Genomic DNA, 27,188 nt, shown 5'->3' with positions numbered 1-27,188 from the left:
CAACAGTGGAGGACTAGACCGAGCAGCAGGGAGAGGGAGTATGTTTTATCAAAGCCCTTCCCCCATTCTGTTTCCTCCACTCTGTCCATTCTTTTCTCTTTCCACTTTCCTCCTCTCTTCTCCCCTTTCTCCTCTTAAAACCCTGCCCTAACTTCGTCACCACTCAGAATGAAAAGTGGGCACATGGGACAACTAATTCTTAATAATTTTGGAAGAAATATTTTTGCTAAATGACAGTACTAATGAATCTTCTAGTCAGTCAACCAGTGGTATTTATTGAATGCTTATTATGTGCAGAGCACTGTACTGAGCCTTTGGGTGAGTACAGTACAACAGAGTTAGCAGATGTTCCCTGGCCACAACAAGCTTACAGTCTACAGGGGAAACCCCCTCAGGGAATCTTGTGACCTAGTAGAGATCCCTTCCTTGGGCTCCAAGTTCCATCCTGTAGAATGCACTCACGTTTCCTGTCCTCAACAAGTCTAATAAGAATGTAAATAAATGACTTACGATACATAATTTAAGGATGTGTACACAAGTGCTGTGGGATTTGAGGGTGTCGCAAATGTCCAATGCCCAAAGGGATGTTCCTGATGTTCTTGATAGGATGTTCCTGCTGGAAAATGAATGTCCCTGATAGGTCATTTCATAGTGTGCCCCCTAAGGTAGCAGCTTCCCAAACTGTGTGATAGAAAAAATAGACTATACTATGGAAAAATATAGCCCAAAGAATGGAACACTTGTGAGGTTGTTTTCTGCAAGTGGATCTGGCCTAGGTTTTATTTTGGTTATGAAGTAGAAACAGACACTACACAGGCTGAATGTTGACCAATTTTTCAGTCGACATCTTCGCATAAGGATAAGGCTGTCAGGAGGTTCACTGATCAGGAGCAGTGAAGGCAGGGAATTCTCTAGAAACATTAGGCTCTCCCAAATCCAAATCACAAACCTCTGTTTGTGGTCCACAGAGACATGCCTTTTAGTTTTCCCTCTGTCACCGAGCAGAGTACCTGTTAGAAACTCCTAGGAAGATGAGAAATGGCTCCTTCCACAGCACTGGGGGAGAGAAAGAAGAGAAATGGCTCAGGTCTCGTTTCTATGCAGCCATAACTGTGCAGCTGGCAAAAGACTCGTGGCTGCTGTGTGACCTGGCCAAATCACTACACTTCTCTGGGCCTTAGTTCCCTCATCTGCAAAATAGGAATTAGTCTGTGAGCCCCATGTGGGATCTGGTTATCTTGTATCTACCCCAGCGCTTAGCACAGTGCATGATACCAGTATTATTTTTATGATTATTATTGTGGGGGAGGTTGTGAAGAAACTGGAGAGGATACTTATTTGAGAATCAAAGCCAAGAAACTTGTGCAACCACGGGTGCAGTACTGAAGCTGGAGAGAGCCAAAGATGTGCTGAATGCTACCAAGCAAGAGCCATGTACTCATCACTAAAGGAGCTTTATAGCTCCTTACTCACTGTTATCACACTCCCATCACGACAGAAAAATGAAGACCCAATGGCAAGAACATTATAATTGTCTCCTGAACGTGTCTTCAACTATTGAGGAGTAAGCCTTTAGAAGTAGTGTGGCCTAGAAGAGAAAGCATGGGCCTGGAAGGCAGGAGATCGGATAATAATAATAATAGTAATGTGGCATTTGTTAAGCACTTACTACTTACTATATGCTAAGCATTGGGATAGATACAAGATACTCAGATCCCCACGTGGGGCTTTAGACATGGCTCTGCCACTTGCCTGCTTTGTGACCTTGGGCAAGTCATTTAATTTCTCTGTGCCTCAATTTCCTCAATACTTTTTCTCTCTCCTGCTGAGACTATGAGCCCCATGTGTCACAGGAACTGTGGCTGATCTGATTAACCTTTTACCCCAGTGCTTAGTGCAGTTTCGTGGCACATATTAAGTGTGTAATAACTACTATAATTCTTCCTCTTGTGTTTTTGTCGTCTTGGATATGCAATGGATGGTTCTTCCTAGTGCATTGAATAGCATAAAGAATACCCAAAGATAGGGTATGGACCCCAAAATGACCATGATAGTAAAGTGTTTAAAAGGGGCAACAGTCATTTAGACTGTGAACCCGTTGTTGGGCAGGGATTATCTCTATCTGTTGCCAAATTGTACATTCCAAGGGCATAGTACAGTGCTCTGCATATAGTAAGTACTCAATAAATACCATTGAATGAATCTACATATTTCTCTTTTACTTACTACCTGAAAATGTAAAAAGGTAAAGTAAAAGTTGTTTGTAGTTGTCAGCACCAGTTACGGAGGGCAAATTTAGTAAATGCCTTGTTGATAGTTCTGAAACAAAATGCTAAATTGAGGTATTGGTATTATATATAATTTTTAATATCTGTCCTGTTCATGCTGCATTAATCACTTTTATTCATTGGCAAGAAGTGCTGTCCAGTGATTAGTTATTGGGAGAACTCTGAAAAGTTTTAACATTTGGAAACTTTAAAATCAGATAGATCTTCAGAGTCTCTCAGCATTGTATTGAAAATTGTGGCTAATTCATTTCCCCTTAACATCCTGATTTTTATTTCCTCCCTAGCTCCTTTCCTCTCTTACTTACAGGAGGCAGATAATGATCTTAAAACTACTGACCTCAGAAGGAAACCCTGCCCTGTTACTTACAAAGCCTTGGAAGTCCCCAAACCCATTTCCTATCTGTCCCTTTGAAAATTAAACATTCACGCCACTTTTGTAAGATGCTACCAGAAGATCAGGACACTTGGCTTTTGGCTTTCTCTTTAAACTTATTCCTTTATAAGTTCCTCGAAGCCTCTCTCCTTTGAAATTCAGTGGTCTACAAAATAACTTCTTGTTACACTGTTTTTCGGGATAACTGACTTGTCTGGAATTGGATTAGGTCCCAAAACCTGGAAAAGCCATTATCTGAATTGACGCTGCCCATGGAAACCTTCAGTTTATATCTCTGACTAGCTCTTTTTGTGGAGAATGCTATTCCAAAAATAGATAGGTTGTAAAGTAAATGGAAGGTAAATTTAAAGTTGTACATTATAAATTATTCATTAATATCTGTCTCCACTTCTTAACTGTAAGCTCATTGTGGGCAGTGAATGTATCTACCAACTCTGTTTTATTTTATTCTCCAAAATGCTTAGTCGAGTGCTCTGCACATAGTAAGCATTCAATAAATACCATTGATGATTGAGAATAATGGTAGAGGACATTTAGCTGATTGTCAGAAATAGTTAAGAAAAGATGCTCCTCCCCTCCAAATAGCAATGAAAAGATGTGTTGGAGAGCATATGGCAAATTTGTTTCATAAGTAAGTTCAAAAATGCTTAAAGGCAGCTAAAAACTATCTAACTTGCCCTTGGAAAATTCTCCCACGGTAAAATGAGTGAAATCAGCATTCTGAAAAGAATGCTTATCAGTTGTTCCTTGATTTGGGCTAGTAGACCAGTGCTCATCTCTAAAATGCTGAGCAGCTCCTTTGAATAGGGAAAGACTTAAACCAAGCTTTAGCCTGGATTTGCAAGACTTCTGGCCTTTCCTTTCTGAGAGAGACTCTTTTTTTTCATTCAGTTGTATTTTTTGAGCATTTACTACGTGCAGAGCACTGTGGTCAGCCTCACTGGAGAATCTTATTTCCCAGAGCACTTTGTTTAGTCCTTCATCAAGATAAGAAGTAGAAACTAACCTAATTATTGTCCAGCGGACAAGTTTCCAAAATGCAAATCTGAGAGAAATGAATAAGTAAATGAAAGTCAAAGACCGATTGCACAGAGGGCTTGCAAAGTGGATCAGGCTTGGAGCAGCCCGTTTGCAGGACGAGGGCTTGGCACTGGGTCCTGACGGATAGAATCCTCGAGAGAAGGTAGTGGCAGCGAGCGAAGATGGGAGTTAACGGGGTTCGGCCCCTCGAGACGATACGTAAGAAATCTTGGGAGCCTCACGGGGTTGCGGGTGTGGTGGTTGAGCAGCAGGAAGCCGACCAAGGTCCCCACGAGACTGTGGGCGAAAGTAGGCAGGATGGTGATGCCACTGATCCGGAAGTTGGGGGAAGGTTTAGGTGGCTTCAGTTCAAGTGGTGAGGGTCGTGTATTTTGAGATATTTTTCAGACAATGAGAGAGCTGGATTGATCTCAAGAAGCTGAGGGAATGGCTTTGGTAGCCTATGGATGATTGTCAAACGACATTCAGAGAGGGAGATGCAGAGGGAGCGGACAGTGCGGGGAGGGAGGAAGGGGTTCCATGTGAGCCAGCTCTAAGCAGCGTTCAACCCCCTAGCAAAAAATGGCCAAGCTGCTGGTTCAAACAGAGCAAGCTGATTTCCATATTGTGCACCTAATCTGCAGGGGATTAATTAGTTTCACAGTGCACATAAATTCTCTGGCTCCTTCTCCCCTTGCCCTCATGGTTCCTGGCCCAGCCCCAGGATTCTGCCACTGGGCAAGTCCATTTGCTTGTTTCAGCCTTGATGAAGCAGCAACTGTTTAGGGTGGGTGTGCACGTGTGTGTGTGTGTATGCACGTGCCCGTGTGTGTGCACACGCAAATGCATGGGGTGGTGAGGATGTATCCTTAGACAGCATATGTCCAGTGCCAGAAGTACGTGGATAAGGGGGAGCTCTACATCTGTTTTGCATTAGGCCTGGAACATGCCGTGTTCTGGCTTTCCCAATGTTTGAAATGGAACTTTGGACTTTCTCCAAGGAGCTGAAATGCAACCCTGACAAGATTGTAGCCATGCTGATAGGCCAAGGGAGGGATTTGGATCAAGTGGTCAAAAGGGCAGAAGTAGCGTGTGTGACAGATGAATGTGTAGGGTGTGATGGGGCCATCTGCAGTGCAGCTTGCTGTACAGATCATTAATTCTAGATCATCAGTACCCTCTGGCTTAAATAATGGTGATGGTTCCCCAGAGGCAGCCTCAGAGCGACTGGGGTCACTCAAAGCACCTAGAAACATTGGTCTTTTCTTCAGTAAGGTTTAAGGTCTCATAAAGACAAAGCAGATGAGGTAAGAAGTGGTTTCCTCCCTCTTCTCTCATCTGGCTTTATGACTTCATGGAGACAATTTCTCCAGGACGATAGGAAGGAGGCAGATATGTGGTGTTAGCGGGAAGAAGGTTTCCCTATTGTTGTATTTGTTTTCTTTACTAGTATTTGTGTTTAATGGTATCTGTTAAATGCTTTCTATGTGCCAGGTACCGTACTAAGCACTGGGGTTAAATAGAAGCTAATTAGGTTGGACACAGTGTATGTCCCACATGCCGTTCACAGTCTTAATCCCCATTTTACAGATTAATAATAATAATAATGTTGGTATTTGTTAAGCGCTTACTATGTGCCGAGCACTGTTCTAAGTGCTGGGGTAGACATAGGGGAATCAGGTTGTCAGATTCTCAGATTAGATAACTGAGGCCCAGAGAAGTGGACTGACTTGCCCAAGGTCCCATAGCAGAGAAGTGGTGGAGCCAGTATTAGAACCCAGTCCTTCTGACTCCCAGGCCTTGCAGAGTGGCTTAGTGGAAAGAGCATCAGCTTGGGAGGCAGAGGTTGTGGGTTCTAATCCCACCTCTGCCACTTGTCAGCTATGTGACTTTGGGCAAGTCAGTTCACTTCTCTGGGCCTCAGTTACCTTATCTGTAAAGTGGGATGAATCCTGTGAGTCCCACATGGGCCAACCTGATCACCTTGTATCTATGAGAAGCAGCGTGGCTATGAGAAGCAGTGTGGCTCAGTGGAAAGAGCCTGGGCTTGGGAGTCAGAGATCATGGGTTCGAATTCCGGCTCTGCCACTTGTCAGCTGTGTGACTGTGGGCAAGTCACTTCACCTCTCTGTGCCTCAGTTACCTCATCTGTAAAATGAGGATTAAGACTGTGAGCCCCGCATAGGACAACCTGATTACCCTTTATCTCCCCCAGCGCTTAGACCAGTGCTCTGCACATAGTAAGCACTTAACAAATACCAACATTATTATTATTATTATTACCCCAGTGCTTAGTACAGTGCTTGGCACATAGTACGTGATTAACAAATACCATCATCATTATTCCAGCGCTGAGAAAAGTGCTTGGCCCATTGTAAGTGCTTAACAAATACCATTATTATTATTATCTACCAGACAACACTGCTTCCCATTTTGAAGGGTACTTTCTCTGCTTCACCCTACAATGTGAAGGATACTCTCCCAAGTGCTTTGTACAGTGCTCTGCACACGTGAAGCGCTCCTTCAATTCCACTGATTGATTGACTGTTGGTGCCCTGGAGCCCAGGCACAGTCTTGGCTACAGTCCTCTAGGGTCCATGTGAACCAGCTAGCTATGATCATCATGGCATTGTGAATTTTTCTGCATTCTAGTAGAGGCTATGCTCTCTAGGACAGATGCGGTCTGCTTCTAGGGGAGGAGAAGTTGAGTGGAATATATCAGAAATGGGGAAAAGGTGATCTCTGGTCAAAGAAGAAAACTTTGTGTGTTCCATTTTGCCTTTTTCACCATCGTCAGTGGTATTTATTGAGCGCTTACTGTGTCCACTGTACTAAACGCTTGGGAGAGTACAAGAGAACAGAGTTGGTAGACACATTCCCTGCCCACAGGGAGCTGAGGAGCTTACAATGTAATGGGAGAGGCAAGCAGACCGAAATTATTTACAAATAGTGAACATAGAAGGAAAAACACTGATGCAATTATTAACAACCAAAGTAGGCAAAATAAAAGCAAAATTAAATGAATAATAAATGTAAACTTTAAAAATGTACATTCGGATATGAAAAGTGTGCTTATGGGGTTGAACCCTTACCTGTCCACAGCTTCATCTGGCTCATGAAGCACAATCCATTATCTCTCTCTCCCTCCTCATCCTTAATTTGATTTCATGTGTTTTTATCACATAGCTAGTAGTAGGACGAGGAGTGGTATTTATAGTCTTCTAGAGTGTAAGGTCACTGTGGGCAGGAAATGTGTCTTCCAACTCTGTTTTATGGTACTCTCCCAAGTGCTTAGTATAGCATTTTGCATGCAGTAAGTGCTTAATTAATATGATTGATTGAGGGCTGATTTAGTACACTGCATGGTATTAGCACTTTATATTTCCAGAATTCTTCACAATCATTTATGGTTTTCAGGGCCACCCTGTGAAGTAAGTCAAAGTACCACTTTTTTAAGCCTAACTAGGGATGACACTGAAAGAAAAGGAAAAAGATTAGATTTGATTTGACTTAGCAAGGCATGACTGTAGACCAAATATTTTCATTCAGATCTCATTAGTGAGTCTATAAAGTTTCTTCATTGTCTGCTAGGCTGTACTCTGGTTCACAATTCCACTGACTTCTCTCTGCTGCATTCTGTACCTGTGCTCAAAAAGACACTTCTCAGGTGTGAATTGCCCACCTGGATCAAGGCTTATGATTTCCAGAGTGATGTTCAGTTAAACTTGAGGGGAGATTTTCACTCTCTTCCTCCAAGAGCCAAAGTGGAATCTCTTTCCTAGTCCTTTTATGATGTGAAACTCCCCTTTCTTTGGAGATGTTCAGTAAGCAACTGTCTCACGAGAATGAGGGCAGTGGGGAGTCAGGGGGACCTTGTGGGTCAGGCTGCCTGCCAGAGTTTCTGCTTCACCCTATGACATGGGAACGCCCTGAGAGAAAGTCAGTGTCTGTGGGAGTTGGAACCTGATTCAGTCATAAGCAAAACCATATTCTGCGTCTTGAGACAAATGATCTTGGCAGGATTTTGGATTGGATCCTCTACATCAGTCTTTGCAATGAGGATGAGTGGAATTCCTGTACTTATTCAGTGTTAGTGTTCAGTATTTACCATGTATGAAATGGTCAATCTGCAGATATTTTTTCTCGAAGCGGTTTCGGGTTGACACTGAGAGGACAACCGTACTGACACTTGATGCACTTGCAATAATGCAGTTTGGCACGGTGCTTAGAGCACAGCACTGTCAATCCATAGGTCTAACGTGAACATATAACGTTGAGGGATTTCAGAACTATTAGAATGCAGACTACACCCTTTTGGCTGAGCTGCACAAGTGGTGGAGGGATCAGACGACCAATCTCTAGGAAAATCATTTCTTATTTCATGACCTTGTCCCTCTTTTCTTGAAGGTCCGCTCTGAAGAGGACACATAATTGTCTTGCATTTCAGGACAATCCCTTCCACTCTAACGGGAGTGGAGTTTTGTTGAAGCTGTACTGCAGTTTGAATCCCACTTTTCTCAGAACGGGAATGAAACCTCCCTATTTTGAGGCTCGTTTGCTTTATGTAGCTTGCAAAACACATTTTATTTTTACAAGTTCCAGTTTCCAGTTACAGTCCTTTTGAGATAGGAAGTTGGGTGGTTTAGAACCACAAAAATGGAAGGCACTCAATACGCCGTGCTCCGTGGCTCACAGGGGGCTTCTTGGTGTTAGGTCAGGAGATCCTTTCATCAAGAAACCAAGTAGCAAAATGGCAATTCCAGACAACAGAATATCAAAACAGACATGAGCCCCAGCTTCTTCTCTCAGGAGCCTCTTGTCAGCAGCATTCTCCTAAAGCAACACAGAAACTCAACAGATCTGTTTACAGGAGGTCTGTATGGACTCAGAATCCCAGTTCTTTCTCAGAAAAGCTAATCAAAACAAATCTCCTTCCCTTTGATGTTTTCTTGCGATCCAGGAAGTGACCATCTCCGAGCTTTTTTTAGCCTTGGCCCACTCCTGTCTAGAGAAGGCCACCCTCCTCAACTCCAGCCCCTTCTTTTAAGTGTGTCCTCTTTAAAAATAAAACCCCATCAGTACTGTTTCAGAAAAGGAAACTGGTACCTGGAGGCAGAGATTCTTGAAGGGGTTTCTCCACCTGGCCCGAGAAAGCAGATCAATTTGAGTTTGAGAGCCCCCCCTTTTTTGTTTTCTATGATATTTGTTAAGCACTTACTATGTACCAGGTACAGTACTAAGCGCTGGGGCAGATACTAGCTAATCAGGTTGGACACAGTCCATGTCCCATGTGGGGTTTGCAATCTTAATTCCCATTTTACAGATGAGGGGACTGAGGTACAGAGAAGTGAAGTGACTTACCTAAGGTCACACAGCAGAAAAGTAGCAGAGCCGGGATTAGAACCCAGGTCCTCTGACTCCCAGGCCCGTGCTCTTTCCACTAGGCCATTCTGCTGCTAGGGAGACCAGTGCCATCATCCGCCTCTGAATGTGAACTGTATGTGAGCAAAGATTTAGGGGCAGATGGGACAGCTGTAAATCCTCTTCCTACCTTCCTGGAGCAAGATGAGCACTGGCCGGACCTGCCAAAAGGCCAACTGGGCAGGGGTGACCATTTTCTCCTCAGCCTGGTCAGCAACCTGACCAGGACCCTGAGGATGAGTGTAGAGCTCCTTCCCTCTGCTGGGGATTGGGGCTGGGAAGGAGACTCTTCTCAACCAACTCCCCTACCAGCACCCAGGAATCACGGGGAACTTTGTGCTTTTGCTGGGCACAGTCTGGACTGTTTTTGCACCCTCCCGCCCCCATTGAGGGCAAGATAAATATTCCTTTTCTCTTGAAGGCCCATCCCCCAAAGCCCCATGTCTTCATACTGCATCTATCAAATTCTACCCTGTTAGCCTGTGCTCTTAAACCAAAAAACTGGGCCCTAATCAAGGGCCAGTGGCCCGTGGAGATTATCTTCTCCAAATGTTCATATAATCAAAACCTGGGTTGGTTGGTTGGTTGGTTTGTTGGTTGGTTCTTGGGAATAGGACAGAGAGAAGTTTCTCTGCCAGTGGTGGTGACTGTAAGCGAATGAGCTAAAACTGATATTACAATTAGCTGTCCCATGCTATTTTACCATTCATGTTTGGGGAACAATTATATTGAGTTTGAATAAATATTTGATTTACAATTTTTGCTCAAAAATCCAATCGTTTTCTAGAGCTGAGCTAAAAATGCTTTGATTTCAGCTGTAGGATGGACATACCAACTTCATCAGGAGTCAAATCCGAAGTTTACATAGGGTAGATTTGTCCTGCTTTCCTGGCTTGAACCCTGAGAAATAACTGTCCTAGGTTGTTTCAAACAGTTAAGGACTATTAATAATCGTTTCTATTAACTATTGAGACTGACAAAAAATCATTTGGAATGTATTAAGGCATTAGATGCTTTAAACTGAATAGCTCTCATGTGCTTTTCTGCCAAGTTCTTTGCTGCTTGCTTTTCACAAGATTTCCTTCCCAGTAAATAGGCCCAGAAATACTTTTTTTAAATTAGCTTTAATTTTCAAATTCATGTCACACTTCTTGGTGGAAAGGGATTCGTAGCTTTCAGATATCATCTGGATAGAACAAAGTCAGCAAATTTGTTGATTCTGAAGCCAGTAAATTGCAAAATTGTTCACACTCTTCAACTGTCCTTCTTAGTTCAGGTTTTTTTCAAACTTTTTCAGTCTCTGCTTTTAAAAGTGTCAAGTGATAAAACCCAGAAAACAGAAACACTTCCTGAAAACTTTAGTTTATTTAAATCTCACCATGACAGAGGGTTTTGGGTTTCATTAAGCATATCTGGTTCTGAAATGGGCCTCTCTTATTGTAAGCAGCCTGTGGAAGCTGTTAAAAATCACTAGTAGCAAGCTGTGAATCTGATTTGTTTGTAAAAGGTTACCCCATAACTGCCTTAGGAAACGCCGAAACATAGGGAAGCACTGTAGCCTAATGGAAAGAACATGAGCCTGGGAGTCAAAGGACCTGGATTCTAATCCCAGTTCGGTCATTAGTCTGCCGTGTGACCTTGGATAAGTCGCTTCTTTGTGCCGCAGTTACCTCACCTGTAAAATAAGGATTAAGAGTGTGAACCTCACTGTGGGACAGGAATTATGTCCAGCTTAATTGTCTTGTATCTACCCCAGAGCTTAGTACAGTGCCTGGCACATAGTAAATGCTTAGTAATAATAATAATAATAATGTTGGTATTTGTTAAGCGCTTACTATGTGCCGAGCACTGTTCTAAGCGCTGGGGTAGACACAGGGGAATCAGGTTGTCCCTCGTGGGGCTCACAGTCTTAATCCCCATTTTACAGATGAGGTAACTGAGGCACCGAGAAGTTAAGTGACTTGCCCAAAGTCACACAGCTGACAAGTGGCAGAGCCGGGGTTCGAACCCATGACCTCTGACTCCAAAGCCCGTGCTCTTTCCAGTGAGCCACGCTGCTTCTTAGTAAATACCATTAAACCCCTTTTCCCCACTGAAACCAAATATCCAAAAAGCTCCAGAGAAAATGAATTCAGTACCAGGGTCCCAACTCTTTTTTAGCGTATGGTTGTATCTGTCCTCTCTCGTAGGGTTTTCCCTTGATTGGCAGTCTAGAAATTGCCTATTATAATGGCTAATAAACTTGAAACCAGCTTTTTTCAGTGTTGATTATCAGAACCAAGACTGCTTGGTAATTGGAAAAGAAAACATTTGTATAACTTGAAATAATTGACTATGCCCCTTTTCTGTTTAGTTTATTCCCTTTTTGTTTGCTATTATCCTGACTTCTGAGTCTCCAAACTAGCCCCAGCCTAATTAGCTTAAATAACCAAGTCCCTCATGTGTCCTTTATGCTTAATATCGTGCAAGAAATACAGTACTTACTGCTGCAGCTTCTTGTTACTAGTCTTGGTGAACTACAGGAATTTGTGATTTGGAACTATTTCTGTGAGAGCTTCCAATTTTTCCTCTGAAATAGGTATTCCTTGACCAATGATAGCATGCCCTAATGGCAAGAGCATGGATTTGGGAGTCAGAGGATGTGGGTTCTAATCCCCCTCCACCACTTGTCTGCTCTATGACCTTGGGCAAGTCACTTAGCTTCTCTCTGCCTCAATTACCTCATCTGTAAAATGGGGAATTAGACTGTGAACCCCATGTAGGGCAACCTGTTTACCTTGTATCTACCCCAGTGCTTAGAACAGTACCTGGCACATAGTAAGTGCTTAACAAATGCCATAATAGTTATTATTATTATTATTAATATTATTAATAGGATTAAACATTCATTTGTTCATTCATTCAGTTATATTTATTGAGTGCTTACAGAGCACTGTACTACCCATGCCCGTCACCCCCGCCGATTGTTCCGGACCTTTAACTCTCTCCTTAGGCCCCCTGTTCCTCCCCCTCCCCCATCTCTCACCCCCAATGATCTGGCCACCTATTTCCTCACGAAAATCAACACAATCAGGTCTGAGCTCCCCAAAGTCACCCCTCCGCCTCTCCCCTCCCCCCCACCGACCCCCTCCCCTACTTTCCCATCCTTCCCTGCAGTATCCTCAGAGGAGATCTCCTCCCTCCTCGCAAGTGCCACCCCCTCCACCTGCGCCTCGGACCCCATTCCCTCTCACCTTCTTAAAACCATCGCCCCTGCCCTCCTACCTTCCTTAACTTCTATTTTTAACCACTCAATCTCCAGGGGCTCCTTCCCCTCTGCCTTCAAACATGCCCACGTCTCCCCCATCCTAAAAAACCCGCTCTTGACCCCACTTCCCCCTCCAGTTATCGTCCTATCTCCCTACTACCCTTCCTTTCCAAAATCCTAGAACGAGTCGTCTACAATCGACGCTTAGAATTCCTTAACTCCCATTCTCTCCTAGACCCCCTCCGATCTGGCTTCCGTCCCCTCCACTCTACCGAGACTGCTCTCTCTAAGGTAACCCGTGACCTCCTTCTTGCCAAATCCAATGGCTCCTACTCCATTCTGATCCTCCTTGACCTCTCTGCTGCCTTTGACACTGTCGACCATCCCCTCCTCCTCCATACCTTATCTCACCTTGGCTTCACGGATTCCGTCCTCTCCCGGTTCTCCTCTTACCTCTCTGGCCGGTCATTCTCGGTCTCCTTCGCTGGAGCCTCCTCCCCCTCCCATCCTTTAACTGTTGGAGTTCCTCAAGGGTCAGTTCTTGGCCCTCTTCTGTTCTCCATTTACACTCACTCCCTCGGTGAACTCATTCGCTCTCACGGCTTTGACTACCATCTCTACGCAGATGACACGCAGATCTACATCTCCGCCCCTGTCCTCTCCCCCTCCCTTCAGGCTCGCATCTCCTCCCGCCTCTGGGACATCTCCACCTGGATGTCGGCCCGCCACCTAAAACTCAACGTGAGCAAGACTGAGCTCCTCATCTTCCCTCCCAAACCCGGTCCGCTCCCAGACTTCTCTATCACCGTGGATGGCACGACCATCCTTCCCGTCTCTCGGGCCCGCGATCTCGGTGTCATCCTTGACTCGTCCCTCTCGTTCACCCCACACATCCTATCCGTTACCGAGACCTGCCGGTCTCACCTCTACGATATCGCCAAGATCCGCCCTTTCCTCTCCACCCAAACGGCTACCTTACTGTTACGGGCTCTCGTTATATCCCGGCTAGACTACTGTGTCGGCCTTCTCTCTGACCTCCCTTCCTCCTCTCTCGCCCCGCTCCGGTCTATTCTTCACTCCGCTGCCCGGCTCATCTTCCCGCAGAAACGATCTGGGCATGTCACTCCCCTTCTTAAACAACTCCAGTGGTTGCCTATCGACCTCCGCTCCAAACAAAAACTCCTCACTCTAGGCTTCGAGGCTCTCCATCACCTTGCCCCTTCCTACCTCTCCTCCCTTCTCTCTTTCTACCGCCCACCTCGCACGCTCCGCTCCTCTGCCGCCCACCTCCTCACCGTCCCTCGGTCTCGCCTATCCCGCCGTCGACCCCCAGGGTCATGTCCTCCCGCGGTCCTGGAACGCCCTCCCTCCTCACCTCCGCCAAACTGATTCTCTTTCCCTCTTCAAAACCCTACTTAAAACTCACCTCCTCCAAGAGGCGTTCCCAGACTGAGCTCCTCTTCCCCCTCTACTCCCTCTGCCATCCCCCCTTTACCTCTCCGCAGCTAAAGCCTCATTTTCCCCTTTTCCCTCTGCTCCTCCACCTCTCCCTTCCCATCCCCACAGCACTGTACTCGTCCGCTCAACTGTATATATTTTCGTTACCCTATTTATTTTGTTAATGAATTGTACATCGCCTCGATTCTATTTAGTTGCCATTGTTTTTACGAGATGTTCTTCCCCTTGACGCTGTTTATTGCCATTGTTCTTGTCTGTCCGTCTCCCCCGATTAGACTGTAAGCCCGTCAAACGGCAGGGACTGTCTCTATCTGTTGCCGACTTGTTCATCCCAAGCGCTTAGTACAGTGTTCTGCACATAGTAAGCGCTCAATAAATACTATTGAATGAATGAATGAATAAGCGGATTCATTCATTCTGTGGATTCATTCAGTAGATACAAGGGAGTAAATTCTAGCAGTTCCTTAGGGTGATTTCCAAATTTACCTTTCAGAATAACCACTACAGGGTCAGCAGTTGAGAAAACAAGTTTTTGGATTATCTACTACAGATATTTCTCCTGCAGATTTCACCTAATCTGTAAATGTGCAAACTAAAATTGACTTTGGCATAGAAGAAATATGAAACAGAACAATAACACAAAAAGGTCACGTTCTTTACTGCTTAATTTTGTGGATGCTCCAGTCGATCAATTGATGACATTTATTAAGCACTTACTGTGTGCAGACCATTGTAACTCAGCACATGCGAGAGTCCAACCACATTCCTGCCCCACAAGGAGCTTTCATCTTAGAGGAGGTGGTTCCAGGAGCTTTAGCATCTGATTTCTTTCAGCCAAACAAATGCAGAAAGTCCAGGGAAAGATTTGATCCACAGTCATGGGTTAATGGTGAGAAAAAGCTTGTTGAAATTCAGTATTACTTATTTAAGATGAAGGTCACCCTATCATTTTATTTTTAAAGTTTGGGCCTTGAAGTAACCCTCTTTCGACTTCAATATTAAAAACATGAATTTATCTTGCTTGGTTTTTCTCTCCTTGTTGAGCAACTAGGAAGAATGTAATCATAGTAGAGGGTTAACCACTTCAGCCTGATCAAGTCCCTCCGATGACCCACCTGCAGGATTTCAGGGAAAATAACGTCGAGAGAGAGCCTTGTGCCCCAGTGCTTTGCTATTTTCCCCTGCCCACCATTTTAAAGTAAAAGTAGCAGCAGTATTCCCCTTGTAAAAATAGCTTTGGAATAATGAAGGTAATAATAATACCTGTGCCTTTTTTTGTACAAAGTGCTGGGGTAGATACAAGACAATCAGGTCAGGCACAGTTCCTGTTCCACATGAGGCTCACAGTCTAAGAGGGAGAATAGGCCTTTCATCACATTTTACAGACAAGGCAACTGAGGATGGAGAAGTATCTTGCCCTAGGTCACACAGCAGGAACTTGGTTGCACCAGGATTAGAATTCAGGTCCTTTGCTCTAGGCCACTAGGTAACATTGCATCTCCCCTGGAATCATGGAAAAGGACCAAATGCACCTGCCTCTCTTCAGAGAGGTGTGTGTCTGTGGAAGTGATGGTTGGGTTGTAACCTGGGCACCAACAAATCCTGTCACAAAAGTGTGGAAGCCTGGATCTCTCTCCCTTTCACTCTGCAGACAGATCACCTCCCACCCACTCCAACTCCCCAGGAGGTTTCAGTCAGGAGGGTCTTCATTCTGGGGCTTGAAAGTCTGACTGTCACCTATAGGAAAGGAGCCATGAGCCTGCTTAGTCCCCCCTTGCTGCTGCCCACCCCACCTATTTTCTACCTGGTGACAAGAGGTTGCAGCCCGGGGTGGCTCCAGGGAGGGAGTCAGTGACCAGGGCTGGTGCCGACGAAGCCCAGCTGAAATTCTCCAGTCCGGCCGCAAACTGAGTTCAATGGCAGCCTCTGCACCAGGTGCAGACAGACCCCTCCCCCTCATGGCATGTTGTCAAGTGCAAGCAGTGCTGGCATATTCATGCTTTTTTAATAATAATAATATTGGTATTTGTTAAGTGCTTATTTTCTGCCAAGCACTATTCTAAGCGCTGGTGTAGATACGAGGTAATCAGGTTGTCCCATTTGGCGCTCACAGTCTTCATCCCCATTTGACAGATGAGGTCACTTGAGGCCCAGAGAAATTAAGTGACTTGCCCAGGGTCACACAGCAGACAAGTGGCAGAGGCCGGGATTAGAACCCACGACCTCTGACTCCCAAGCCTGTGCTCTTTCCACTAAGCCACGTTGCTTCTTTTCTTTTAGTCACTTGGCTTTGAAGGAAATAGCAAAGATCTGGGTTTTTAGAAGAATAATAATAATTATGGTGCCAAGCATTGTTCTAATCACTGGGGTAGATACAAGTTACTCTGGTTGGACAGATTAGACTAGATTAGATTAGACTCGATTAGACTGTAAACCCGTCAAAGGGCAGGAACTGTCTCTATTTGTTGCCGATTTGTACATTCCAAGTGCTTAGTACAGTGCTCTGCACATAGTAAGCGCTCAATAAATACTATTGAATGACACGGTCCCTGACCCCCATGGGGTTCACAGTCTTAATTACACCTTTTACAGGTGAGGTAACTGAGGCTTAGAGAAGTAAAGTGATTTGCCTAAGGTCACACAGCAGACAAATGGCAGAGCCAGGATTAGAACCCATGACCTTCTGACTCCCAGGCCTGCGGTCTATCCACTACACCATGCTGCTTCAACAACAACAATAATAATACTATTCTATTATTATAGTAATATATTGTCACATTGTTATAATATTATTAATAATAATTGTGGTATTTGTTAAGCACTTACTATGTGCCAAGCACTGTACTAAGCGCTGGGGTAGATACAAGAAAATTGGGTTGGACACAGTCCTTGTACCACATAGAACTCACAGTCCTAATCCCCGTTTTGCAGATGAGGTTACTGAGGCACAGAAAAGTTAAGTGATTTTTCCGGAATGATTTTGGCAGCACATTCCCAGCAAGATCAGAACGTCCTCGTGGGCCCAGGGCCCTTCTCCTCCCCTTTTGGAAAGACTCTGCCATGAACGGATTCTCCAGCCTTTTTGGAAAGTTGACTGATGACAAGAAATGGAGATTCCTTTGTTTCCGCATATTCTGCTCGGAAAAAGCCACCGGGGACTTTCTCGTTGGCCAATCGGTTCTTGACCTTGTAACATTGAAAGGGCATCTCCAAAGTACAATTGCTAGTTTGTAAAATCCAGGAAGTCCTGAATAAAACAGGATGGTGATGCATGCCAGCGAGTAGTGATACCAAAGATTTGTCATTCCATAATGTACAGAAAGTTAGTTTAATAAATCCTCTGTAATGATACCCTGTTCCAATTCATTGTAGTTGGAAATACAATTTAATTGGTGTATTTTCTTCCAAGCATCCCAAAGCTGTAGTCTTACTTAGGGGCTCATTTAAATCTTGTATTTGCCCCCACTTGGAATATTAGAAAAGGATAATGACCCATAAGGAAGGATCTTCTGAGTTCCAGTGATAACACACTCTTAGCGCTATTTTATTCATGAAGAAACCAAGATGTAGCGATTTGGGGTTGTTGACCTAGATCCCGCGGGTTGTGCAAGTTTTGCATTAGTTAAAGAAATGAACAAAATATTTCTGCTCCCCTGCTCTCTTCAGGGTTTTCAAGATTTTCTTTTGAAGGTACCATACGTTTCCCATCCGGGCACCTCTGTTGCTGTGATTTTCAGCCACCCATCCCAACCTCTTCCTTTGGGAAGCTGCCTGGTGGCAGGGAGAGCAGCTCTAAAACACCAGAAACAGATTTTCTTCTTTGTATTAGAGTACGTTAGCTGTCAAACATGTATTAACAATTGGATCATTCTCCTCTTCCCTTAGTAAGGGAAACTCCCTAGACTATAAGCTCATTGTGGGCAGGGAATGTGTGTTAATTGTTATATTTTACTCTCCCAAGCACTTAGTACAGGTTCTGCACACAGTAACCACTCAATAAGTACAAGTGAATGAATAAGAACTATTTTATTTATTCTGGTACTTGTTTTAAGCTGAGGCTGATATAAATTCATCTAGTTCAATTCAGTCCCTATCCCACATGGGGCTCACAGTTTAAATAAGAGGGAAAACAGGTATTGAATCCTCTTTTTTAGAGTTGAGGAAACAGGCACAGAGAACTTAAGTGACTTGACCAAGGTCAAATGACAGACAGGTAGAGATGGGATTAGAACCCAGGTCCTTGGACTCTCAGGTCTGTGCCCTTTCCACTAGACCATGCTGCTTCCCTACTGTACTATAAGGACTGAAAGCGTACACTGGTTTATCTAAGGGTCTTAGTCTAAGTTCCACTGGATGGGGCTCCAAAGACTTTCCAGGGTCTGAAAAGTGGTGCTTTACTGTCAGTACCTATGTGGAGCATGCAAGCTTTATGGAAATATCAACCCTTGGCATCCCCAGAGGGTTCAATGAAGGCACTTTCAAAGAACAGCAATTCTTATGGTATTTCTTGAATATCTCCTATGTGTCCAGTGCTGTACTAAGCACTGGGGTATGTTCAAGATAATCAAGTTGGACGTAGTCCCTGTCCTACGTGGAGGCTCACAGTCTAAGGAGGAGGGAGCACAGGCATTTAATCCCCCTTTTTACAGACAAGAAAACTAAGGCACAGAGATGTTAAATGACTTGCCCAGGGTCACACAACAGGCAAGTGTCAGAGAACCCAGGTTCTCTGGCTCCCAGCCCCATAATCTTTCCATTAGGCCACGCTTCTTCTTACCTCTCAAGAATATTTGTGATTATGGCTTCCCCTGGCTCCTCCTCATTCTTTGGACTATTGCTGCAGCTCAGTGTGGAACACTGGAGAACATGGTTAGAATTGGAATTTGGTATATTTACTCTGAGAAAGCAGACTGAATTGGGCCTCCTACATGTAGATCGGTGAGTCCAAAAGTTCCTGGTACTGACATGAGAAGGAAAAGCAGGCTAGGGGTGGAAAGTACAAAGCTGGAGAACAAAAATGAGAAGGAGCATGGCCTAATGGAAATGACTTGCCCAAAGTCACACAGCTGATAAGCAGCATGACCTAGTAGATAGAACACAGGCCTGGGAGTCAAAAGGATCTGGATTCTAATCCCAGCTCCGCCACTTGCCTGCTTTGTGACCTTGGGCAAGTCACTTCGCTTCTCTGGGCCTCAGTTACCTCACCTGTAAAATGGGAATTAAGATTATGAGATCCTCTTGGGATGTGGACTGTGTCTAACCTGATTAGCTATATCTACCCCAGCACTTAATACAGTGCCTGGCACATAGTAAGTGCTTAATAAGTGCCCCAGAAAAATAAAAGACAGTCCCCATTTACCTTGCAGGAAAGGAGAAGGCATTCTCCAACCTGCTCTGGTTCCATGCTGAGAAATTGTATTTCTGGTTTTGGTGGTCCAAATCTCATCATTTAATAATGATGGTATTTATTAAGACCCAGTTAGATGCTAATGTGCTGGGGAAGAAACTAATGCTAATGCCAAAGATGCTAATGCTAAAGATGCTAATGTTTTATGTGCTGGGGAAGAAACAAGATAATCGGATTCGACACACCATCCCTAGATTACCACAGGACTCACAATCTAAGAGGAAGGGAAGAGAAGGTAGCCCCATTTTACAGACAACACTAAAAGCACAGAGAAGTTTTGACTTGTTTAAGGTCACACGGCAGGCCAGTGACAGACCCCGCATTAGAACCCTGGTCTCCTGGACTCCCAGAGCCACACTCTTTATACCAGGTCACGCTGCGACCTATCCTTCAGATCAGGGAGGCACACAATTTAGTCTGTGGACTAAATTCAGTCCCATAAACTATTTAATTCAGCCCATGGTCCCTCATTTTGCACCTGAAGTGGCTCCTTCCCGAAAGACACATTTAGCAACCTCTCAGCACACTGTGACAACAGGAAACTTCGGGAACAGCCGCACTTCAGGGATTCACGAATGTCTCCCCGGCTGGCTCCAAGCCCGGGAGGAGCCGCCCCAGAAAGGAATAGCTACAATTGCACTAGATTGCAAACTCCATGAAGGCAGGGATTGGGTCTTCCAACTCTATTGTATGGCACTCTCCCAGGAGCCATAAGCGTCATGCTCTGCACCCAGTAAACACTCAGTAAAACAGCAGGGCTTAGTGGATAGAGCCGGGCTGGAGTCAGAAGGATCTGGTTCTAATCTTGGCTCCACCACTTTTCTGCTCTGTGCCCCTGGGTAAGTCGTTTCACTTCTCCAGGTCTCAGTCATCTCATCTGTAAAATGGGGATTAAGATGGTGATTAAGATGGGGATTAAGAGCTGATTTGCTCATGTGAACGCCGGCGCTTAGTACCGTGTCTGGCACATAGTAAGCACTTTATAAATACCATAGTAAATATCATTTAGTGATTGATTGAATTCCAGACTCCGAAACCAATCCTATCCTCTGGTCTCTACTATTAACCCATTGGACACTTAGAAGGAGACTCACCCCTGCTTTAAGGTAGTAAAATCTTTCTCCCCTTCTTTACATTCTGACCATGATGAGAAACTAGGTCTGGACTAGCTGCCACTTGCTGACTCAGTAAAGATGTACCGATCAGTTGGTATTTATTGAGCACTTACTATGGGCAGAGCACTATACTAAATGCTTGAGAGAATGAAAATTGCAACAGAATTTGCAGTCACGTTCCCTGCCCATAATGAGCTTATCGTTGGCGATGATTTTCTTTTCCATATGAATTGGGCTTCACAATTGCAGCGAGTTTCTGTTTTGCTTCCTATCTGCTACATGGGCTATATGGAGCCTGAATTTGGGGATATGGTACTAAAGTGATTTAATGACAAAGTACTTTGTTTATTAAGATAAGGCTTAATTTGCTTAAGAAATTAGATAAATGAGGAAAATAAAATAAATCTATGCATAGAATTATGAGAAAGGGATGTTCCTCAAGAGGTCACATAATCATACGATCATCCTACCTCTAAATGTCACCAGAATTCTTTCACAGCATGCTATTAGAGTGTATAAAAAGGCGGAGCAGAGGAAGGATGGAGCGGAAACAGTCAAAAGTTGTCGTACCAAACAAGTCATTCACCACTGAATAGCCCAAGACTGACTTGTTTGTTTGTTTTAGGTCATTTGTTAAGCACTTTCTGTGAGCCAGGCACTGAACTAAGCAATAGGGTAGATCAGATTGAGCACGGACCCTTTGTCTCATGGGACTCGCAGTCTTAAACCCAATTTGAGGATGAGGCAGCAGAAGCACAGAGAAGTGAAGCGACTTGGCGAGGGTGACACAGCAGACAAGTGGCAGAGCTGGGATTAAACATCAGGTCCTTCTGATTCCCAGGCCCGTGTTCCATCCACCTGCTGCCGTAGCCTGTCTATTGCCTGGTCTTGGGACTAAGGAGGACAAGAGGAGAGGAAGTTCTCCTGACATGTGGGATCTCAGCATCACCTTCAGTGTCATCATCAATGGCATTTGCACCCCTACTGTGTTCTGAGCATTGGACTAAGTGCTCATGAGAGTTAACAGACAATCTGTGACTTCGAGGACTTTATGATCTCTTGGAGAAGACAGACACTAAAAGAACTTACAAGTAGGAGGGGGAAGCTACAATATTTAAATATTTGCACATGCATGCTGATGGAGGAGGAAGTGGGGTTGTGCTTTTAAGTCCTTGGCAGGTTGGACTCAAGTGCAAAATCAATCAAAGGTATTTATTGAGCACTTAGCATGTGGAACACTGTACTAAACTTGAGAAAGTACAATATAATTCAGTTAGTTTGTAGACGTCGACCCTCCCCACAAGGGGTTCACAATCCAACAGGGGGAGACAGATATTAAAATAAATTGCAGAAAGGGGAAGCAGTCGAGGATAAGGATGTAAGGATATGTACCTAAATGCTGTGGGTGAGTATCAAAGTGTTTATACGGAGGTGAGGGTGGATAGGGAAAATGAGGGCTTAGCAATGCAGTGGCAGGGAAGAAGGGTGAAGAGATGAGAGTTAAGTCAGGGAAGATCTCCTGGAGGAGATGTTAATTTAATAGGGCTTTGAAGGTGGGTAGAGTAGTGATAAAGGGAAGGGAACTCCAGGCAGGAGAGAATGAGGTCTACGGTGAGAGAAACGAGAGTGAGAAACAGTGAGTAGGTTGACATTAGAGGAGACAGGTATGTGAGTTACACAAAACAGCTAGCTTTATCTTCAATTCATCTATGATCAATCAATTAAACAATCGTATTTATTGAGGGCCTACTGTGTGCAGGGCACTGTCCTAAGTACTCTGCAGTTCTGAAGTCTCAGGGCTAAGGTTCATCCAGTACTCTCAATGGGAGACTTCCTCACCGTCAGGTTCTTATTTTGGAAGTCTTACTTTCATGCTGTTTTCATTTGCTGTTGCCGTAGAGTTTCCATTTAATTGAAAAGAATGTACCTTGTGCTCTTATTAACAGACGGCAATTTTGAGGCGACAGGGTCGATATATTTGCTCAACCGTACCTGCCAATGCTGAAAAGGAGGCTCAGAGTTTGTTTGTAACAGAGGTAAGTGTTTCCATTTAATTAAATTACCTACACACATGGTCTTTGGGGTCTGTTGATCCCCGATTTTTTTTGGCCAGTTATGTTTTCTGTAATTCGTTACTGGTCTTCCATAGCGTGTAGCACATTTATGGGAAAAGTTGAGTCAATTCCAGTTCACAACTCAGAGTGTGCAGAGCCTGTAAATTCACATTAGCTTCGAGCACTGCCAAATGATAAGCCTGAATTATGAAGCATCCCATAACTAGAGTAAGTAATAGGCTTAAACTGAATGTGTCAGGAGTGCTTTTGTGTAATTATTACTCCTTGCCCACTTGCCCAGAGCATAAAGAAAAAGATACCAGAAGAAAATTGAGGGAGTGAGTAATAAGAACAGACAGAAACCATTTTATATTTCAGCATTGGTGGTGGTGTAATAGATACCGGGAATGGATGTTGATTCTGGCCTGTGTCTGTTGCATGTTGTACTAATTTTGCTGAGAAATCAAATATACATTTTCTTGTCAAGACGAGCAAATTAAATTGCTTATTTTTAGCGAGTTCTTCCAGTGGTAGAATCTGGACTATAAAGGCATTTCTTCCTTCAGTAATCATGGGTTCAATGGTTAATTGACATTTTCATGCTTAGGCTTCTGAACAGTTGTCTTGTGCATCTCCAGATATTTAATTCAGTGGAATTTTAGGCCATTTTTCCTCACAGGGGAAAGTATGTTAAACACATTTAACCAAATATTTCACTGTGGTTGAAAATCGGTACATGTGAAGTTTGAGTGGATTCTAAATTTGACAAAATTTCTCTCCTCGGAATAATTTCCTGATTACTCTTTTTCTATTTGATTATTTCCACTATGGCCCATACTAAAAATCTCTTATTTAAGCACAAAATTTTCTTAGAAATACTATATTGTTTTTATCTGGAAAATACCGATTTGGTGTCCTTCACAGGAAATGAAAACAATATTCACACGTGAAAATTCCTGTGCTTTTTCAAATTGATTTCACTTCTGCACAGTCCAAGATAGCAGTGAGAGTGGTTATTTGTGATTATGTGGTTATGTGTGATAGCATTGAGGGTGGAGTACGGGGACACTTTATAGTTTCAGTTCCTTAGCTTCAAATTTTGTTGAGTCTTAGAAGTAGGAAAATTAGATCATTTTAAATGTTTCTTATTGCTTTAATGTGTAATTAAATGATAAAATGCTTCCCATTTAATTCTGAGGATGAGCCCTTTTGCTTCGGTAATACAGATTGGCTCCGTATTTCCAGTGAAATGATTGAAAATATGTTTGGATAATTCTTCAAGTGGGCAATTCATGTTTTTTGTGACTTTAAAAAATGTCATGTCCTGAAATATTACATGGTACTGGGTTAGAGTCTTAATATTTAGTTATTTTAAAAACCTAGGTGTTCATTCTTCCTTTTTGTACTAAATGCTCCTTTTTAAGGGCTTCTCTTCCTTCCCCTCCCTGGCTTCTGCAATGCAACATTTCATATCTGTACAGGAATTAGGCCAATGCATTGCAATGAGAATCTAAAGAACCATCATATTTTAAATAGCATATTTTATTTACTAAGAGGCACAGACTAGAAATTTCAAAATATAGAATCCCATTTGAAAGGAACAGATGTAACCTAAATCTGGATCTGTGCCCTCTGTTGAGTTTTGAAATTATTTCCATTGGAAAGCTTAGTGGTCCTGTCTTGCTGTTGGGAGGACCATATTCTGCAGCCGATGGATGCTAATCGATGTGTAGGTGTGCAGGACAGGATGACACCATTAGAGCTAAAAACAACCTGTATCACAAATGGTCTAATTGAAATGTTTTTGGCTATATTGGCTGGGTGTTAGAATTGTGGCAATGGATAGTGTATAAGCCAAGAATATTAAATGACCATCCTAGGGTATTTAAAATGTAAAACCTCTCAGTCTCACAGTCTTGTCTCTTGATAACCCTAGCTTACATTAAAAAGAAAAAAAGTGGCAACATTGAGCAGTAAGAGAATAGGCTGAAGTCCAACTTTTCACACCTCTGATAATATTTGCCTTGAATGTTTGATAAAATTATTGGAAACAATAGCCCTTGAATGTTTTTTGACATTTTATAGTTAAATAGGTTAAAGTTCTTTGGTATATTTCAGTTCAACATGTAAATTGTTTGAAGCCAGTTTCATGAGCTGACGTGTTGAAATGGAACTAAGGGGTTGAAAGAGAAGGGAAGTACACCTGAATCTATCATTATTATCATTATTATTATTTTATTAAGTGCTTGCTATATGTCAATCACAGTTCCAAGAGCTGGGGTAGGTACAGATTAATCAGATTGGTCACAATCCATGTCCCACATGGGGTTTACAGTCTAAATAATCCAGATTACAGTTTGAAAGATTTTCTTTTCCTCCCACTGACCTAGTGCATCAAAACCTACAACTCAGACTGGCATATTGTAAACTATAAATATGAAGACTACTCAGGAGAGTTTCGACAGCTTCCAAAGTAAGTAACCATCTACTATTCATTCCATAATGGGAAGGTGTGGAGGAAATAATCATATATAAAAGGTGTGGCAAAATGTATTCATTTCCATGAATGGTCTATGAACCTCTCCCTCCCAGGGAACTTGCTCAGTATATCCCACCCAAAATTGGTGCTCCCCTTCTTTCTCCTCAATTAAGCAATCATATTTATTGATTGCTTACTGTGTGCAGAGCAATGTACTAAATGGTTGAGAGAGTGCAGTATAACAGAGTTGGTAGACATGTTTCCTGCCCATAAGAAGCTTACAGTCAAGAAGGGGAGGCAGCATTAATGTAAACAAAATACGCATATGTACACATGTGCTGAGGGGCTGAGTCGGAGAGAATAAGAGGTGTAAATCAGAACGTAAGGGTGACGCAGAAGGGAATGACTTCGGCCCAATTTTGAGTAAGTTATCGCAAGTACTGCAGTCAGTAGGAGTTGAAAGTAATCTTGGTGAGGAAGCCAGGAACATTCTGCTCAGTTTATAGCAAAAATGCTTCATATTTTGTTCAAGGCCAGTTGTTTTACGTGGCATGCTTTACTAAAATCTCAATTGTAACTTCTTAATTTTGGGTGGATTTCCTGCTCGTACTGCAGCCCATCCCGAATGACAGTTTACCATATGAAACATTATTCTTCTCATCTTTTTTCTACTGTGCATTAAATTGAGTCCTGGTCCAAGTAATTGCTATTCAGTCTTTTAAAATCAAGGACTCTTAAATGGAAATAGAATTAAGTCGGTTTCTAGGCTTTTCTATGTTCAGATATATATGGTCTTTGTTTTTGGGTAGTCCTTTCCTTCTTTATTTTCCCGTCCCTATCCTTGCTGCTCCTCCTCCATCACATTCATTCATTCAGTCGTATTTATTGAGTGCTTACTGTGTGCAAAGCACTCTACTCCTCACTGCATCCCCATTCTCACTGCATCTCTTCACCAGAAGAAAGCAAAGGACTTCCTGGTGTTGGGCCACGGTAGTGGTCACTTATATCTTAGGTTCATTGGTGTCTTAGGTGCAAATTCTAATATGGTGGCTTATGGGAGTTCTTCGTATATTTAGGGTTCATCTGGATCAGAGGGGATTCAGATATTTTGGCATGACACCTGACAGTAGGGAACATTTTAATTATGCATACATTTTTTACTTAAATATGGTTCAGATTGCAGGACAAATAGAAGAATGTGGACTTTCTGGAGTTCATCTTTTCCATCCTCTTCTCCTCTTCCATCTTGTTTGCCTGCCTTTGTGTCATTTTACTGCTCTGTCAGGGAGTGCCAGGGAATAGGAAAGGAGGAGAAAGGAATCAAAGCCTCAGTCAGTCCACTTTCTTGCTGGTTAGTAATAGTAAGAGGTTGGATGGTAGATGAGGCTAAACCTAATAATGATTATGATAGTTATTAAATACTGTATGATCAGCATTATGTTAAACACTGGGATAGGCATTAAACAATCACATCAGACACTTTCTCTCTCCTCCAGAGGGCTTACAATCGAAGCAGAGGGAGATTAGGTATCTTATATGCACTTTACTAGTGAAGTCACACAGGCGACCAGTGGCAGAACTGGGATTAGAACCTGGTCTTTTGACTCCCAATTTTGTGCTTATTCCATTAGGCCATGCTGCCTCCAGCCTATCGACTAAAACAAAGTTTGAGTGTTAGCCTTTGATTTTACTACTTTGTTACTCATGACACTGTGGAGTTTATCCTTTTGTTAGTGGGAACTGATTTTGAAGGTTTCTGTGTGAGAAGAGCAGGCTGATGAAAGTCTTTAAAGGAAGGAAAATGAAGTGACTTTAACGTAATCACAACAGTCAAGATTTCTCTTTCTTTTTCCTTTAAAGCAAAACGATCAAATCAGATAAGCTTCCAGTTCATGTCTACGAAGTTGATGAAGAGGCTGACAAAGATGAGGTGAGTTAGTAGCACACTCCCTTGTTGGATGAAATGGGTCATTTCCGTAGCCCTAGTCACTTATTGCAACCCATCTCAGAAAACCACCAAAGGTATCTTAAAAAAGATAGTTCCAGTTTTCTAAAGAAAAACCTTATGGAGTCCATTTGTGCTGATTTGCACAAGTCTTGTTTTTATTTCCCACATTAGAAAATGGTCCTAGTTGAGAGAGATGAAGGATATTCAAATAGAGCAAGGTCAAGATAATGCAGAAACACTTAGAGTTATTACAAGCAAATAAAACCCAACAACATCATGGTTTATTCCTGTCTTATCCTTATCTTCTCTCAGGTTCATGTGGGTGATATTAGATGCTATTATGATACTGGCAACTCA

General features: G+C 43.2%; 1 protein-coding gene across 23 annotated transcripts in view; it reads left to right on the top strand.

The window, feature by feature from the left end:
* DOCK9 (dedicator of cytokinesis 9) overlaps nt 1-27,188 on the top strand; it is a 221,118-nt gene that overhangs the window by 104,426 nt on the left and 89,504 nt on the right. For all 23 annotated transcript variants that reach the window (XM_007671952.3, XM_016228430.3, XM_007671924.3 and 20 more), the window contains exons 3-5: nt 22,297-22,386; nt 24,795-24,877; nt 26,744-26,813. In XM_007671952.3, the coding sequence (XP_007670142.2) occupies nt 22,297-22,386; nt 24,795-24,877; nt 26,744-26,813 (243 nt within the window). The remainder of the gene's footprint in view (nt 1-22,296; nt 22,387-24,794; nt 24,878-26,743; nt 26,814-27,188) is intronic.

This window comes from Ornithorhynchus anatinus, chromosome 10 (assembly GCF_004115215.2).
Source record: "Ornithorhynchus anatinus isolate Pmale09 chromosome 10, mOrnAna1.pri.v4, whole genome shotgun sequence".
Lineage (NCBI taxonomy): Eukaryota > Metazoa > Chordata > Mammalia > Monotremata > Ornithorhynchidae > Ornithorhynchus > Ornithorhynchus anatinus.
Note: the sequence above shows the minus strand (reverse complement) of the source record. Positions and strands in the feature narration are given on the sequence as shown.